This window comes from Anabrus simplex, chromosome 8 (genome assembly GCF_040414725.1).
Source record: "Anabrus simplex isolate iqAnaSimp1 chromosome 8, ASM4041472v1, whole genome shotgun sequence".
Taxonomy (NCBI): Eukaryota; Metazoa; Arthropoda; class Insecta; order Orthoptera; family Tettigoniidae; genus Anabrus; species Anabrus simplex.
In genome coordinates this window covers 148,493,992-148,513,479 of record NC_090272.1, presented here as the reverse complement: position 1 = coordinate 148,513,479, position 19,488 = coordinate 148,493,992, and the positions used below count along the sequence as shown (strand labels likewise).

The window sequence follows — 19,488 nt, the reverse complement described above, 5'->3', positions numbered from 1 at the left end:
TGCAACTGTAGCGTGACTGGTTTTTTCTAGCACTTCACACGAAAGTAAATGAGGTTTGCTGAGTTGTTCTGGACATAATTTACCCACTATGAAGTTTGCAATGCATCGACCACACAAATCAGTTGTTTCATCTACCAATACCCAGATACAGTTCCCTCCAATGTCAGATTGTATCGAATCCATCAAAGAAGGAGGCAGTGAAAGTAAATAGTTCTTCCTAAGGGTAGATTCATTTGGTAATTCATTAGCACAATACTTTTCAAGAAACAAGCATATATGTGGATTATTCAATTTATGCAGCGGAATGTTGCTGTATAGAAAAGCTTTACAAATATCAGTAGAAAATGTACGAACTTCACACCATGTTTTCATGTCGATTAAAAGTAACTGTTGCGTACTCTTACTCTGTTCTTTTGATCTGAGATTTGAAGTTATTTTAAAATGCTGTTCAATTTACAAAATAATAGAATCATTCCATATTGATGGTTTTCACTTTATAAAGGAAAAATTAAATGTATCCTCCTAATTCAATAAAAAACATAATTCCATCATTAGATGGAGCAATAAAATTCAAACATGTTTCGACTCGTTTGAGCCATCTTCAGTGAATAGGGGGGGTTAAAGTAATCTACATAATACAAGCTAAAAATATGCTAAAAACATAATGAAGGAACATGAAGGAACAAGAGATATGATGGAAATAAAAACTTTTATTGCTCCATCTAATGATGGAATTATGTTTTGTATTAAATTAGAAGGATACATATAATTTCCCCTTAGTAAAGTGCTATTCAATTTGAAATTTTTTTATCGCATTTTACACTACTATTTAAAGATAAAAATTTCATTGTTCCGTATTGAAATTATTGATGTTAAAAATTAAATAACTGGAAAGGAGGTTCAACCTATTCAATACTCAAAAGAAAGAAACGTAGCAATCACATTTCTATTTAAATGGGACCGGTTTCGACCTTAGTCCAGGTCATCATCAGCCATAAAAAACATGTAAAATGTTTATGAATGTTGGAGGTCAGTTTCACACTCTGTTAGGGACAAAGACACGACACCACATTCTGTCCTGCACAAAGTCACAACACTACCAATCAACATGCGAAGATCAAAAAGGCTTGAATTCGCAGACGAACAAATCTGTAGTAGAAAGCCGCCAGCTCCCGGTGACCAGCGCGGCACACTCAAGGTCACGCGCTGTGGCCAAACACCAAAGTAGAGTGGAGAACGTTTCGAAGGTCCAGAACCTGTCACGGCTGCGGGAAGCCAAGTACGTATATAAAAATATACAACGCCAATTAGTACAACCGAATGAGCACCCGTACTCCAGTTAAGGAACTCATTCGGTTGTACTAATTGGCGTCGTATATTTTTATATACGTACTTGGCTTCCCGCAGCCGTGACAGGTTCTGGACCTTCGAAACGTTCTCCACTCTACTTTGGTGTTTGGCCGCAGCGCGTGACCTTGAGTGTGCCGCGCTGGTCACCGGGAGCTGGCGGCTTTCTACTACAGATTTGTTCGTCTGCGAATTCAAGCCTTTTTGATCTTCGCATGTTGATTGGTAGTGTTGTGACTTTGTGCAGGACAGAATGTGGTGTCGTGTCTTTGTCCCTAACAGAGTGTGAAACTGACCTCCAACATTCATAAACATTTTACATGTTTTTTATGGCTGATGATGACCTGGACTAAGGTCGAAACCGGTCCCATTTAAATAGAAATGTGATTGCTACGTTTCTTTCTTTTGAGTATTGAATAGGTTGAACCTCCTTTCCAGTTATTTAATTTTTACACTACTGTCGCACACTTGACTACATCTCATCACTTGTATAGTTACTACTGCCTGATATCCACTGTTTAATTAAAAAACACCTACAGCTGTTATCTTTAGACATTTTTACAGTTTAATCTGGTAAAACACTGCAATAGACGAAGAGCAAGTTATGAGATGAACGCACTTGTTCAAGCAAAGCTTGGAGGCTTCTATAAGGAGAAAGGAATGTCAAAAAGAAGGAAATGGCTGTTGTGGAAATGGTTCACTATCTGTCTACCTGCTTGTATTGAGACACTGAAAGCACATTCCTTGATCAGAGAAGGCTTCTCATGTTGCCAAGGGATGTACGACATCCAGAGTTCATTAGATTTTTCATTTCATCCAGAAATCTCAGATAATCGATCACACATAAGAGAAAAATTTATCTGTGTATGTACCAAAGTTCAAAATATGCATTTGCATATGCATTTTTTTTAAAATATGGGCCCTAGTAATTAGGATGATTTGGGAAAATTACACATGGATAGGGAAAGGAATTGTAAGGATACATCTCGTAACATTTAGGATTTGTTCATTTATGGAAAAGGAAAGGAATTGAGAGGACACATCTTGAGACATTTACAATTTCTTCATTTAGTTTAAGAGGTAAGTACAAGGGTTGAGAATTATAGGAATGGCCAAAGCATTAATATGATAAACAGAAAACAAGGAGAAATTCTTTAAGTTTCACGGAGACTTTGCTCCGTGTCTTCAGAAGAGAAAACTTGTCTGTTCGCAAGGAAGACTTCTGTGATAACGACTGTTTGAATCTGAGAGTACTTAACCTTTGGTCAATTTTAAGTAGTACTCTCATTCATCACCAGATTGCTCACCGTGCACTAGCCTTCTGAGTGAGAAGTGACGACACCATCTCAGCTTAACAATAGCCTAACTTACGGTAACCTCACCGCCGGAACTATTTACATAGCTTTATACACTGTCTGAAACTTAATGTTTTCCTCTACAAGGACTACCTTTTCTTAAGATATTTTGTTGGCCTCGACATGATTATACTTTAGAAATTAATTATGTAAACAACAGTACAAAAGCATGAGAATAAGAACACACTTTCAAACACAAGTGGCTGAACAAATAATTTCTCTGCTGTCTGTTTAACATCATACAAGTGCATCGAAGATTTTTCAGCAAAACAAGGGCAGAAAAGGGCAAGGATTAGAAAAGAAGAAGAATGTTGCATTGTGTTTATCAGTCTGGCCAATACATGGAAATTCTGAAAAACACAAACATCTTTAATGAAAAGGAACTAACCCATAAATTAGAGAAAATTACACAATTTTTTAATCACGAGGAGCTGAACTAAAAGGGAGGCACAGCCCTCGCTAATCACATGGCATTTAAATTGGCACTAACCTTGCCCAAGGTGGACGTGGATATATCCGGAGTCGATCTTTCATCCCCGAACGGAGAACGGATATATCCACGTACAGCCTTTATTCAAAACTGGTGCATATTTTTGCTGTAATAGTTAATGTTAATTGATATTGAAAAGGCATATGACAATGTCCCTAGGACGAAAGTTTGGGACAGTCTGGTGCAAAAAGGAATTGGACAGCGATTAATAAAAATGATCATGGCATTGTATAAGGAATGTTGTAGTTGCGTGCAAACACAAGTTGGCAGGACAAGTTGGTTCAAAATAACTAGTGGGCTGAGACAGGGAAGTGTTCTATCACCAATCCTGTTTACAATAGTAATGGATGACATCATGAGAACAGCAAAAGCAGCATATGGAGGAAGAGAAATGAACATGATGTTATTTGCAGATGATATTGTGATTTGGGGAGAAGACGACAGAAAGGTTCAAGAACAGTTGAATGTGGTGAATGGGAAGATCAAGGAATGTGGATTGAAAATAAGTGTAGAAAAGAGTAAAAATCTTGTTATGACTAGAGGGGAGAAAGAAGGGAAAGGTCAGATTAGACTTGCAGACAAGCCCCTGGAAGTAGTGGAAACGTTTAAATACCTGGGGAGTGAATTAATGGAGAATGCTCGACTGGATCCTGAGATTAGTAAAAGGATTCAAGCTGGAAGTTGTTTCTATCATAGTGTAAGAAACATGTTATGGGACGAAGATGTGCCAATGGAAGCAAAGAATACGATGTACAAGATGTATTACGTATTATCCGCGCACTTTTTAGTGATAGATTTTTGTACTCGTTGGAGAAGTAAGAAGGGTTCCGTTAATACTGCCAACTGAATGGAAATGAAATCTGAATTGAATCAATAATATGATCGATCGATATGAATTTTATAAACCTTTATTATTTTAAGCAAACAACTGTGTCACACACACAATATTTAATACTATATAACATTTCCCGTTGTGAAACGTGTTCCTAGAATGCATTCTATAGTTTGGCTTTGCTGTGTAAACAACAACAGTACGAGTACTTAAAGTGTACGCCAGATGGCGCACAGCGATGATAAGCGATTCTTAGTTTGTGTTTCAAAGGTTGCCAATACAAATCTCGAAGATAACCAAAGTCGACCGCTTCAGCACTAGGGTGTAAATCTATCACTAAAAAGTGCGCAGATAATACCCATAACAACTTACGGAGCAGAAACTTGGACAATGACAAAGAAGGATGAGAGTCGAATACAGGCAGCCGAAATGAAATTCTTGAGGAGTATGATACAGAAGAGTAGAAGAGACAAAATAAGGAATGAGAAAATCTGGGAAGAAATTGGAGTGGAAAAAATGAATGATAGAATAGAGAAGAGCCGACTAAGATGGTTTGGGCACATAAAGCGAATGAGCGACGAAAGAATGCCAAAAAATGTGATGGAAATGCAAATCCAAGGAAGGAGAAGCCGTTGACGACCACGATTGAGATGGAAGGATACCATCCAATGCAGCATTATAGAAAGAAACCTGGACTGGGACACAGTGTTGGAGGAGGAGTGGTGGAAAGACCGAAGAAAGTGGAGAGGAACCATATTTGCCCCTACCCGGCTACAGCTGGATAAAGGGAAATGATGATGATGATAATGATGATGATGATGAGTTAATGTTAAGCTCAAGAAATAGCAGCACCATGTAGAAACAGGTTTGATAGTTAATATTTCACCTATAGAAAGATCTGTGACTTCACGAATATCTGCAGGCCGCTACTGATTCAGATGCACACATGTGATATTGCGTAGGCATTAGAGTGAGTTCACATTTCTGGTGTTTATTTGATGATGGTCTATAATGTTGCGGAAAAGGCTATGGACTGATGGAAAAATAGCATCTACTTTGGATGTAAGCGATGATCATATTTCTGATAATAGTATTTTTGACAGTGATAGTGAAATAAGTGAAAGTGGCGAATGTGAGAGCAAGAACAGCACAAGTAACAGAGCGGCGTCTGATGACAGCAGAGACTGAGAGTGAACAGATGTGTCGGATAGGGATCCAGGGCCTAGTCATAGGGTTCCCTTGTTAGGTATACGTCCTGGTCCAGTTCTTCCTTCTAGTTTTAATAGCAATATGGAGCCTTTAGAATATTTTGAACTATTTTTCGATGATGAATTGGTAAATAGGATTCATGAAGAAACCTGTCTCTGTGGTGACATATAGAAACAAGAGTACACTCTCCTTATCCAGAAGTCAAGGCTACACAAATGGAACCAGCCTCTGAACTCTGACATAAAAGCACAGTTAGAAGTTGTGATAAACATGGGGCTTCAACCCCTCATGGATGAGTTCTTCTCTAAGGCATGGGCAAGTAAGCTGCCATTCTTTACAGACGTACTTCCCCGTGATGAATTTTTACTCCTATTTTGGAATCTACATTTCAGACATCCTCCCTAAAATCATGATTGTCTCAGAAAAATTCAATACGTAGAGCCAGCTGTCAATAAAATCAGAGAAAAATGTATGCTTCATTATACCTCCAGTGAAGAGATTTCTATTGACAAGAGTACTACAGTATATCCTATGAGGGGAAGAGTTGGATTTAAGGTTTACAACCTGATGAATCAAAAAAAATTTGGAAGCAAAATGTTTTTTCTGACTGACAGTAGTAATGGGTATGTGTACTCTTTCAAGCCTTACACGGTTAAAGAGGTAACAAGTTCAGACATTCTAAAAACAACTGAAATCTTTACTGCTCTCGATCTTCTCTCATTAAAGATCCCCATAACCCTCCTTCTGGCTATCACATATATACTGACAGCTATTATACATCACCACAATTAGCTGACCAGCTCCTATCCATGAATATAATAACGATAAATACAGTCACGTCATCCTCTAAAGACGTGCCACATCAGCTCCAAAAGAAAACTCTAAACAAAATTAAACAAGGGGACAAAAATATACAAACATATTAATCATATTAAAATTCAACTTTACAACCTATAAATGCTGTTTGACCTTCCAGTTTCAACCGGGAGATACAACTGTGTTATAATTAAATTTAGTGCAAGAAAAATATAATCTACCAATTTTAAAATTCTGAAATATATATTCCTCTTACAGCCACAAAAGCATCAGCTTGGGAAGGGTTAAATGCCCTTTAGGTATTTTTTTCTCCATAAAGGCAACGATTTAATGAACTATCCGTAATCTATGATCTATTTCTAATTCTAATGATCTATTTCTAATTAACCCAGTATGTCCCAGAATTATAATTTTTTAATTAATGAGTAACTCTGTCATAATTGGTCTCAGTGGTCCTAAATGGATGTGAAAATAACAATAAAATGATTTTCAGATATAAGATATTCTCGCAGGAGGGTGTTGCCATATGCCAACGCTGGGTCATACTGGGAAATATTGAGTAAAAAAAGAAAGACAAGAAGAAATGTTTTGTACAATGTTGTGTTTATTTTTGTAGTAACGTGAAGGGTAAATCAATTAATTTAAGGCATTATCAGTTAATTTGTTAAGTTGGGCCTTCCAATAATGAATAGATCACTGTTTGACTTATTCTATCGATGTAATGGTAACATGCTATTGAGGTCTCAATTCTGTTCTTTCTCTAAAGGGATAGTTTACTATGTCTGTGGCCATACTGTAGTTTCTACTACTCCTTTCATTCCTTGATGTGGTAATTCTCGAAGTATTTGACGCAAAGCCATACATCACATTTCTTGCAAGCCGTGCGACTGATTGTGGAGCAGTTGTCAGCGGCGCATCTCCTCTTCTTGTCAATGGGAATCGGCTAATGGTTTAGTCCATCGTAGCGTAGGTATTCTCGAGGTGCTCCGTCAGATTTCCGTTTGCGAGTAGGTCCTGGGCCTCTCGGGCCTTCACCAAAGTGGTTGCAATAGTAAACTGCGATTTGATGCCTAAATTCTAGTTGTGGCATACTCGGATGAGCTACTCTATGCAACTGCCACGCGTTGTGCACACATACGTCGATCAACCAAGTGAAGATAAGTTACTACTCCACCACTTCTTGCCTTGGTTTCCAATGCGATACAGAGACACATTCTGGTCCATGCGATCAGCACCACCCATGTGCTTATTATATTTGCCAATTGGCCTGTTAACACTTATTTTCTTTCTTTGTTCCTTGGAATAGCATTGAACTCTAGAAGTGGGATTCATTCCGAATGTGGTAGATGCAGCACTCACAACTGAATTATCAACCCATTTAGTCACACGTATGTCAGTTACTTCCATTTTCACTGAAGTGCAATGTCCTCGAGGCTTCTTCTTTAGGGTCTGTTGGATCTCAAGTGGACAGATTTTGGGAATTCTGTTGTCACGAATAGCACCTGTGCCCGAATAACCCCGAGATTTCAAATAGGCTAGCAACGGAAGGCTGGTAAATGAATTGTCAAAATAAAATGAGAATGCTAGCTGCTGTACATCAGAGTGAAAATCATCAATCATACTCAACAGTGGAGCTGTAGACTTCCCAAATCTCTCCTCATAAACTTGATTTGCTCTGGTACTTCTACCTTGATAAATTTCAAAATTTATCAGATAACTTGCTGGAGTACATAACGACCAAACTTTGTCCCCGAAGCGTAATGGTTTACCTTTTATAAATTGTTTGCAACCGTGATGACCAAAGTATGCTATCATGCTCTCATCGTAGGAAAAGTGCTGTTCAGGGTGAAAATGTTTGAGCATATTGGACTTCAAATGGTCTGTGATGGGTCGAAGTTTCCACATTTTGTCATTGGCATTTCCTGATTAACGGCTGTCTTCAAAATGAAGAAACTGCAGTATCTGTTGAAAGCGATTTCTGCTCATTGATTTTGAAACCATTTCATTCTTCAAATCATCTTCAGTACTCCAAAGAGTTCTGACACGGGAGTGATAATTGTAACCTGTCACAAATAAAATGCCGATAAACACTTTGAGTTCTTCAGTAGTGATATTTGGATTCGGTTTTCCAAGAAATATGGCGCACTTTCCTAACTCGTGGCAAATGTGTTGCAGGAGAAAGTCATCTAAAATTTTTTCAAATTGCTCATGTGGTTTCAAGCCAACACAGTCTTCAAAATTAGCAGATGGAAATATTGGTATCATAGCAGAGGAATCATCTTTCACCCACACAAAGCTATTGTTCTTATTCGAAGGTGGAAGTGAAACGGTAGATATAATAGGCTGGACTTTCTGCAGGCAACTGCTTGTAAATGATGTGGAAGCTTCAGTGCCTGCAACTTGCAAAGAATGTGCTTGTATGTGAAGGTCTGAATTTTCTAATATGTTCATTACAATTTCTTCATCTAGGCCTATACAATTCTCGTTTGTCGGAACTTGCTGTGACTTTCGTTCCTTCAAACGAATTGATTCCACGACCACTTTTGAAGATTAATTCACAGTTTGCTTTCAGTTGACCGGGACACACATTATCTCGTAGACCTGCTTCTTCATCCTCAGCATCATCTTCACCACTCAAAGCACCACTTTCAACGTCAGGAAGCTCGATAAACAACGCTTGAGGTTCTTCATCATCAGACAGTATTTCTTCCAAGTAGTCAAGAGCTTCTTTTAGAGTTATCGGTCTGAAAATATAGAAAACAGCATTAAAAGTGCTATACTTTACAAGCAATCAGGTATTGTGCGCTAACAGTAGTATACAGACTGCTATGGCAATGCTAAGAATGGATAAAAATTGAAATACTCATTATGGCCCAGCGTTGCCATATGGCAACAGCATCATAAATCCTTATATATCTTCACTTTATAGGAGCCAGCATATTTTTCATTTATACTAACGTAATGCTACAACTTTCTAAATAAAATAGCAATAACCAGAAAGGAAGAATTCCTTGCAGGAATGTAAATATACCTGTTCATGAAATTGTGGTCCTCTTGATTTGACATTTCTTTTTCTCACTCTCACTTTGCGATGTTACTGCACACAAACCACTTGAGTAACTGACAAAACCATTCAGAATTAACAATACAGGTCCCTATAATGTTCAATTCTGACAATGGTTTCATGAAAAGTGAATTGTTGAATAGCCAACAAATAAAACAGACACATGTAACCCAGCGTTGCCATAATGGCAACACTGGGACATATCGGGTTAATGAACTATTAGCGATGCGCAGCTCTTCAGGTGCTGGGGCAACTGTGAGAAATGGACAACCAGCACCAAACTACATCAAGATTGCGACAGTAAATGTCCTGACACTGATGGGAAAGACAGAAGAACTGGATCAAGATACAAAAAGATATAGCCATACTTGGACTGTACGAGACCAAGTAGAGGGGTACAGGGGAGATTACTCTGAGAGAAGGATACAGGCTGTATTACAGCGGAGGACCTGAAGCAAAAAATGGAGTGGCCATCATACTTAGAAAAGAAAAAAAAAGCCAACAATATGTGGAATATACAAAATGCCTCAGCGATAGGATGATGGTGATGAGACTCCAGTTTGAAAATGGCGTGAAAGATTTATTTCAGTTGTATGCCCCACAAACGGGTTGCATAGATGAACATCTAGAGTACTTCTTCGAGGAAGTGGAGAGACAGATAGAAGATAAGGAAGTGCTACTGATGGGAGATCTAAATGCACAAGTTGGAATGGAAAGACAAGGAAAGGAAGATGTTGTAGGGCCCTTTGGATATGGAAATGTAAATCCAGAAGGCAAGTTGTTGGTGAATTTTAGCATAAGGAACAAAATGATTGTTGGAAACACCTGGTTTAGGAAGAAGAACAGTCAGAAGATTACAAGGTATGGTTGGGGAGACAGACGAACAAAGACCATGATTGATTATATAATCATAGAGAAAGAACACCGGAGGAACTTTTTTGATATTACAGCCATGCCTTAAGAAGCCTTTGGTGGAGATCATAGAATTGTGATAGAAAAATTGAAAGTGGGAAAGACTGAAAAGAATTAAAGTATGGAAGTTGAAGGAGAAAGGCATACAAGAAGAATTTCAAAGGGAAATAATACCCTTGCTACACAGGACGGAGGTGGGGAATGTTGAAGATGAATGGAAAAGATTTAAGGAAGCATTGGTTGGGTGTGCAGAAAAGGTATGTGGTAGAATATCAGGAAATGTGAAAGACAGACACACTGATGGAATGATAGGGTACAGATTAAAGTGAAGGGAAAAGAAAATGGCATGGAAAGCATGGAAAACATCAAAGACTGAAGAAAGTTGAAGAAAATATGTGGAGGCAAAGAATTTGGCCAAGAAAGTAGTGGAGGAAGAAAAGAGGAAAAGCTGGACCTTAGAAATTGAGAGATGATATGCAGGGCAGCAAGAAATTACTGTACAGTATCTTAAGAAACAAAAAGAGAGATCAAGTAAAGACCAGATTTGTGAAGGATGAAGGCAGCATAATATTGACAAAGCAAGGAGAAATAAGAAATAGATGGAGAGAGTATTTTCAGAAGTTGCTGAACGTAAGAACTGATGACAGTCATTCAATGGACGACCAGGAAAGGCAATTAGTTGTTGAAGAAATGGATTTAAAAAATGACAATGAATGAAATTGAAATGGCAGTAAGAAATATAAAGAATGGAAAAGCTGCTGAAATACATGGGCACCCATATGACAGTTTGTAGTGGGGGCCTAGACCTGGGAGTATGAAGTATTTTTAGTGTTTTGGAAGATGAATGACGACTTGTATTCCACGGTAGAATAACACCCACGGTATCCCCTGCCTGTTGGTGGGGGGCAGTACTACCACTTCTAAGTAATACAGACTTTTAAATAATTTTCTTGAAAGAAAAACATCTGACTAAAATAGATTTTTTTTCCTTTACTTGAGTGTTGGGGAGGACGGGGCGGCGGCATGGTCCCCCCCCTTGCCTCGGGGCATGGGCGCCCTTACTGGAATAGATGAAATTTCAGTGGAGATGATAAAGGCAGCTGGAGCTGTAGGCCCAGTGGACATATCGGGTTCTCAGGGATGTCTGGGAGAATAAGGAGGTCGCAGAGGATTGGCAAAAAGGAATAATCATCCCAATTTTCAAGAAAGGCGATGAGAAAGGTTTGAAGAACTGCAGGGGAATTACTCTAATAACCCATGTTGCTAAGATAATAGAGAGGATACTGAAAAGTAGAATAAGGTTGAGGGTTGAGAATCAGATACAGGAAAATCGGTTTGGTTTCAGAAGTGGAAGGTCAACAATAGAGCCCATTTTCATTATGAGACAACTAATGGAAAAGCAATGGGAGTATGGGAATGATATGGCAATGACATTCATTGACACTGAAAAGGCATATGATAGTGTACCCAGGACTAAAGTTTGGGACAGTCTGATGCAAAAAGGAATTGGAAGGGATTACCGTATAATCTCAAATACCACCCGCCACTGAATTAGACCCACACCCTTATTTTGAAAGAACAAAATTTCAAAAAAAAAAAAAAGTGATGTCAAAATTATTTACGATTATTTATGAATCCATGCCGTCAAAATCCACGAACACAGCAGCTGAACTTCTGGGCGCTGAATACGACCAGTTGGCGTCAGTGTGTGATTATCAGCCGCCATCCATTCTGTATAGAGCTGTTTCAAGGCTGCTTTAAATGGACGGTTCACGCAGACATCCAGCAGCTGTAGTATAGACGTCATTCCTGCCCGGAATGACTGATAGGTCGGTTTTCCCATCCTTGATACGTTTCTTCACAGCGTCTGTTGTGTGGCAACGGTAACTGTCGAGAACAAGCAAGCTCTTTTGTCCCAATAATGCACCAGGGCGACGTTGCCAGACACACTTTACCCAGTCTTCCACAAGTGAACTGTCCATCCAGCCGGAGTTTTGAGATTTGACGATAACACCAGCGGGTAGATTTTTAGGAAGCATCTTTCTCTTGAGAACAATGTACGGCGGCAGTTTGATTCCGTCGTTGAGAATACACAACATTACCATACACCGTTGTTTTTCATTACCACCTGTTCTAATGGTAACACTTTTCGCACCCTTAACATTCACAGTCCTGTCCACTGGCATTTCAAAGTAGACTGGCGTCTGATCTGCATTGCCAATTTGGGAAAGCAAGTACCGAATGCATTTTCCTTCCGCAACTGAATTATGTGACGCTGAAACAACAATAACTTCCCATCGTAGGCAACAGGAAGATGCTGTGAATTTGAGCTACGCCTTCGTACGCTCAACCCATTTCTTTTATAAAAATTACAAACCCATCCTCGGCTTGCCTTAAACCCTTCCGTTGAAAGTTCCTTTGTTATCTCTAATGTCTTTAGCTGACACATTTCGGTTGACACACCATATCCCAATTCCCACCTTTCTGTCACATATTTATAAAGTTTTTTTTCTATCAATTTCTGGATATTGTACACTCAGTCCACGAAAAGCTCTACGATCACCACTATATGTTAATAACACATTTTTCTTCTTTCTCCAATCGCGAATACAGGACTCATCAATATTGTATTTCCTACCAGTGGCACGATTTCCAATAATTTCGACTTCCCGAACTACTTTCAGTTTATCGCTCACAGTAAAAGATCGCAAACGCTTTGTGGAATTCATGTTAATACTCTGAGAATGTGCATAAGACTGACGCCAAGCACAGAAGTAGTGTATACTGAGAGCGGAGAGAGCATTGTTGCCAAGCCACGCCGGCGGTGATGCCCGATTTACGCGCATTCAGAAAGATAAATTTCCCAAAATTTTAAATAAAACCTGCACCCAATTTTGGAAGCGATATTTTCGAAAAAACAGTGCGGGTGGTACTCGAGATTATGCAGTAATAAAAATGATCATGGCAATGTACAAGGAATGTTGTAGTTGCATGCAAACACAAGTTGGCAGGTCAAGTTGGTTCAAAATAACTAGTGGGCTGAGACAGGGAAGTGTTCTATCACCAATCCTGTTTACAATAGTAATGGATGACAACATGAGAACAGCAAAAGCAGCATATGGAGGAAGAGATATGAACACGTTATTTGCAGATGATATTGTGATTTGGGGAAAAGATGACAGGAAAGTTCAAGAACAGTTGGATGTGGTGAATGGGAAGATCGAAGAATGTGGATTGAAAATAAGTGTAGAAAAGAGTAAAACTCTTGTTATGACTAGAGGGGAGATAGAAGGGAAAGATCAGATTAGACGTGCAGACAACCCGCTGGAAGTAGTAGAAACGTTCAAATACCTGGGGAGTGAATTCATGGAGAATGCTCGACTGGATGCTGAGATTAGTAAGAGGATTCATGCTGGAAGTTGTTTCTATCGTAGTGTAAGAAACATGTTATGAGACAAAGATGTGCCAATGGAAGCAAAGGAAACTATGTACAAGACGTATTACGTAGCCATAACAACTTACGGAGTAGAAACTTGGACAATGACAAAGAAGGATGCGAGGTGAATACAGGCAGCCGAAATGAAGTTCTTGAGGAGTATGATACAGAAGAGTAGAACAGACAAAATAAGGAATGAGAAAATCCAGGAAGAAATTGGAGTGGAAAAAATGAATGATAGAATAGAGAAGAGCTGACTAAGATGGCTTGGGCACATAAAGCAAATGAGTGACGAAAGAATGCCAGAAAAGGTGATGGAAATGCAAATGCAAGGAAGGAGAGGCTGTAGACGACAACGACTGAGATGGAAGGATACAATCTAATGCAGTATTATAGAAAGAAACCTGGACTGGGACACAGTGTTGGAGGAGTGGTGGAAAGACTGAAGAAAATGGAGAGGAACCATATTTGCCCCTACATGGCTACAGCTGGATAAAGGAAAATGATGATGATGATGATAGGTTTCAATAACGCAAAGAATCCTAAAATGCATTTTTCAACCAAAAGATGCTTACTACTTCCCTTTATATGCATTCATTAGTGGTTAAATATTATTTTTCCTATTAGAAATACATAAATAGATTTTCGACATAAGACTATTATGCCTTTCAGTGTACTGTAAGTAAGTCTCCATGCAGAAATTAAGAACTCCAATAATCAATGGTATGAAACTTAACCATTTAAAAATTCTGCTGCTGTCACAATATATGTATCTGCCTGTAATCTCCTAATTTGCAATTATGTAAAAGTGATAAATTTCAAGACAATGTGGCTTAGATGATGGGGCAGCAAACAACTGGAGGCCTCTGAGATTGACAGATACCCAATCGCCTAAAATCCAAAGTCTAGAAGACTGTCCTTTGACCAGTTGCTCTGTATGGTTCCGAATGCTGGCCAGCAATAGTCAAACACGAATGAACATTGCATGTTGTGCAGATGCGCATGCTTTTCTGGTCGCTTGGCCCAACTCAACTGGCCTGTGTTTATAAAACAGACATTCGGAAAAACATGCGTTATGCACAGTCAAGCACAATGGATAGAACGAAGTGGAGATCGGTGAGCCAAACAACAGGCCCTGTGCCAAAGCAGGAAAAACACTATGAAAATTATGATAAAACTGATAAAATACTTATATGGCTGTGAAATAATTGTTCAAATTTGAGCAAGTCTGGTGAATGACAACCTGCCGATATAAACTAATTTTTTTAAGTAGAAATAAACTACATGAAAACATATGGCCTTAGGGTTGACCATTTAAACCTGTTAATCTATATAAATACAAAAAAAAAAAAAAAGAAACATGGAAAAAGTGAAATGAATATGCTTCAAGAAATTGAATGTTTCAAAAAAGACTATAATCAATACTTACTCAGCAACATAATAGGAATCCTTGGTGAGAATTAAAATTGTATCCATCTCAGTTTCAGTTGGGTCACCAGACCTGCAAGAAGGATTAACTTAAAATAAAAACAGTTTAAGAAATAACACTAACATTTTTCTGAAAAGACTGTATTTTAACAAATATTTTACTGAAAGGACTTTGTTTTAACAATGTAAAAACATTGGTGACATTTGAATAATTATGTAATATATCTAGCATGTGAACTTCACTAAAACCTAGTGTTACTTTTGAAAACAACAGTGAATTTAGGAATTAAGGAGATATGTTGTTATTTGGGGACTGCAATGCAAAAATAAGGGAGCAGAGCCCAGTGTACAGTAAAGAAGATGGGAGAGAAACGAGGAAAAGTAGAAGAAGTGAAGATACAGTCATAAACAGTTATGGAGATAAACTTTTGGAAATGTATGCAGCGGGAAATTTATATATTCTAAATGGTTGAAAAGAGGGCAACAGGAACGGTAAGCTGACTTATGTTACAGAACAGGGAGGAAGCGTGATTGATGTAGTAATAAGCTCAGAAGATATGTTAGAGGAAATCATAAGAATGGAGGTAGGAGATTGGGTTGAATCACATCACTTTCCCGTGTGGGTGTTGATAAAAAGGAGGGTAGGGAGGGATAAGAAGAGAGAGTTAAAGAAGAGTGATGAACTGGGGAGAGGGTATATTAAATATAAAAGGTCAGAGAAAGCCAAACAGGAATTGGATACGATAATAAAAGAGGAGTTACAATTAGTAAGGTATGGGTGGGAGGCTGCGTTGGAGGAAAACAACATAGATAGAGCTTTGGAACTGATTTTATACCCAATCAAAAGGGTAGCACAAATTGACAGAGGCAGGGGGAGAAAAAGGAGAAAAGGCTGATACAGTAAGGAGTGTGAGGAATTGCAAAATAGTGTTATAGGTGTGTTAAGAGAGTATAGGAAAAAAAGTGGGAGTGCAGAAAGAGAAGTTTTCTGTAATTTAAGGAAAGGCTACAAAAGGGAAATCAGTGAGAGAAGGAAGTTGCAGATGAAAGAACAAAAGTGATAAATAGAGAGTGTAGGATGAATAAAATGGAAAAAATTTGGGAGAATAAACAGAATTAACAAGGGTGGAAGGAAATTTGTGAAACCAAATACTGAGGATGAACAGTGGGTAAACTATTTTAGTGAACTACTTGAGGGGGGTGGGGGGAAATAGTATAGAGGGAAGGGGGAAGAAGTTATTTGGAGAGATAGGGGGGTATCGATATTTGAAGTGGACAAAGAAATCTCAAAAGAAATATGGGGTAGGTCTGCGGGAGGATGCAATGGTATTAACAATAGGTTTTCGAAAGAATTAAGCAAAATTGGGCCGATGACAGAGGGCATAGAGAAATTATTTAACAAGATATTTATGGGGGTAAGTACCCAAAAGAATGGGAAACAGGAATTACATGTCCAATATACAAGAAGAAAGGTAATAAAAACGTCACGAATAATTATAGGGGTAAAACTCTGTTAGATTCTCTAAATAAAATTTACACAGGAGTTTTAGCAGACAGATTAAGAGACTGGGCTGAAGAGAATTCGGTTTTGTCAGATTTCCAAGGGGGTTTTAGAAAAGGAAAAAGAACAGTAGACAATATAATGATAGTGAAGATGATTTTAGATAAATGCATGAGTATGGGAGGAGGCAAGGTGTATGTGGCGGCAATTGATTTTGAAAGAGTTTGATACGGTAAACAGAAGTGCGTTAGTAGAAAAATTTGGTAGGTTGGGGATTTCTGGGAAGATTATTTGTGCAGTGGTGGCGATATATAAGGAGATCAGGTGCTGTATTAAGCTGGAGGAAAACAGGTTAAGTAAGCCATACCGAGCTCGACAGCTGCAGTCGCTTAAGTGCAGCCAGTATCCAGTATTTGGGAGATAGTGGGTTCGAACCCCACTGTCGGCAGCCCTGAAGATGGTTTTCCGTGGTTTCCCATTTTCACACCAGGCAAATGCTGGGGCTGTACCTTAATTAAGGCCACGGCCGCTTCCTAAATACTCCTAGCCGTTTCCTGTTCCATCGTCGCCATAAGACCTATCTGTGCCGTTGCGACGTAAAGCAACTTGCAAAAAAAAAAATTAAGTAAGCCATTAAAGTGTAAGGTGGGTTTAAAACAAGGTTGTAAATTATCCCCATTATTGTTTATTTTATTCATTAACTACATTTTGGATGGACATAGCAGGAATAACTGGGCGGCACTGGATCTTAATGGAATGGAGATTCCAGGACTGATTTCTGCAGACGACGTGGTTTTGTTGACTAATTGCCGGTGGGAAGCAGCGAAGTTTAAATGCAGTGTCAGAATATGCAAAGGAATGGGCCCTGAAAATTAACGGGAATAAATCTGAAGTGTTAGCAATGCAGAAACATAAAGGGAGAAAAAAATAAATGAACTGGATGGTCCAGGGAGAGAGGATAGAACAAGTAAATAAGAATATTTAGGTGTGATTTTAAACAGAAGAGAGACGTGGGAGGATCAAATTAAGAGAGAAGGGGAAGGGGATGGCAGCCTTAGCCGTAGTCAAAATTTTAGTGTCTAGATTTCCAGGAATAAGCTATAAAACCTTGAGGTTAGTCTTAAGATCGGTAGTATTTGGCAGGTTAATGAATGGGGCAGAAGTATGGGGGCTGGAAGATAACTTAAGACAAATTATGAGTAAATTTGATAAGGCAGTGATGGGGCTCCCTCAGTGCACAGCAAATGCTGGGGTGGAATTAATGTGCGGGGAAGAAATAGAGGTTGAGTGTGTGAAAAGAATAGTCAAATATTGGGTGGGTTTGAAAAGAGGAGAAGGAGGGAGGGTGTTACAGGCTGCATACAAACAACAAAACAAAAGCATGTACAACGGGTGCTGGCTAGAAAAAATTGAACTATGCGTGGAGAGGGTGGGAATGGGGTACATGTGGGAAGAGGTCTGGAAGAAGAAGGAAGTTAAGGGACAGAGGGTGCTTTTAAGGAGGATTAGAGGTATTCAAAGACAGAAACTGATAGAAGAGTGCAGGAACAGAGGATCGCTTAGTGTTTTTAATAAAGTAATGGAAGTGACAGTGTTAAATATTAGAAATGTAGAAAGATTGAACAGAGGAGGATTACTAATAATAATAATGTTATTTGCTTTACGTCCCACTAACTACTTTTTAAGGTCTTCAGAGACGCCGAGGTGCCGAAATTTAGTCCCGCAGGAGTTCTTTTATGTGCCATTAAATCTACCGACACGGGGCTGTCGTATTTGAGCACCTTCAAATACCACCGGACTGAGCCAGGATCGAACCTGCCAAGTTGGAGTTAGAAGGCCAGCACCTTAACCGTCTGAGCCACTCAGCCCGGCAGGAGGATTACTATGATGGCTGATGGGGCTATACAAGAATAAGGGGTAGACAAAGGGTAAAGAAAACTCACTATGTATATTATGTGGGGAATCATGATTTACACTTAATAGGTAATTGTAAAAATACTGAAACTTTTGAGTGCTAACAAACGGGAATTATTGGAGAAAGGGGATGAGCAAAAAATCGTAGGGTGAGTTATCAAAGAATGGTAGAATTGGGGGGGGGGGAATTACATGGGTATTTATGTGTGGTAAGGAGAGTTTATGAAATAAAGTTAAAAGAGGAAAGTTCACTATGTTAAATGGGTTTAAAATAAGTTAAATGAGGTTTTATTGGGTAGCCATGAATGTATAAGACTTGAAAGTGGATGTGGAATAAAGTTAAAAGAGTTAACGGTGTAAAATGAGAATGAATTAGAGGAGTGTGTAAGAATGATAAAAAAAATTTAGATGTAGGAAGTAGGTTTGTTAAGGACGGTTAAGTAAGTTAAGTTACGGTTACAAATGTGTGTGAAGTGTGAGTGAAGGATTGTTAAGATAAGGACAACAAGCTTAGAAGGTTTGATTATATCTGACTGCAAAACATGGAGATACATTGTAAATGTGAAAGGTTTGTGAAGTCTAATTAAGGTTTGGGCAGTGGTAAGATATTGAAAAGTTGGAAGGTTTAAGTGATAAAGATAGGGCATGTTAATATTGTTATCGCAGGACATGAATATATAATTGAAATAGTAGTGGTAAGTTAGATAATGATGTTTTCATGTTTAACATGTGGTAAAAGGAAAGTAGAACTAATACTTAAACTTGGAACGTGAGAAAATGAGAGATATGACTGAACTGTTGACTCACAAGTAAACTGGAATTTATATGGAAGAAGATCAGTGCATACATAATATTATGAAATGCAAAGTCAGTAGGTGATCAAGACGATAGGTAAGAAGAATGAGCGCACATGCGCTGCGGTTGACGAAATGGTAAGTCAGTGGGTATGGAAGGCATTGCTCTGCTGAGGACGAAATGTTGATTCTAAGAGGATTGAGGATAGAAGGGCAGGTCTTGAGTAAATAAGTGTGTGTAAGAGTTAAGGTTGATGTATAAGAGAGAGATAAATGGGTAATGTTACTGTAATGAGGGGCTGGCCGTGTCGTTCCAGGGGGAGGGTTCCTTTTTTTCCTCACCAGGAGGGGAGACGGCACGGCCGGTCAGTAGTTTCAAGGGTGGCATCT

General features: G+C 38.8%; 1 protein-coding gene across 1 annotated transcript in view; it reads right to left on the bottom strand.

Moving 5' to 3' along the window:
• The window catches only part of sp3 (spermathreecae), a 338,003-nt gene that overhangs the window by 77,407 nt on the left and 241,108 nt on the right, over positions 1–19,488 (bottom strand). Inside the window, exon 13 of the mRNA XM_068228860.1 lies at positions 14,891–14,962. Within this exon, the coding sequence (XP_068084961.1) occupies positions 14,891–14,962 (72 nt within the window). The remainder of the gene's footprint in view (positions 1–14,890; positions 14,963–19,488) is intronic.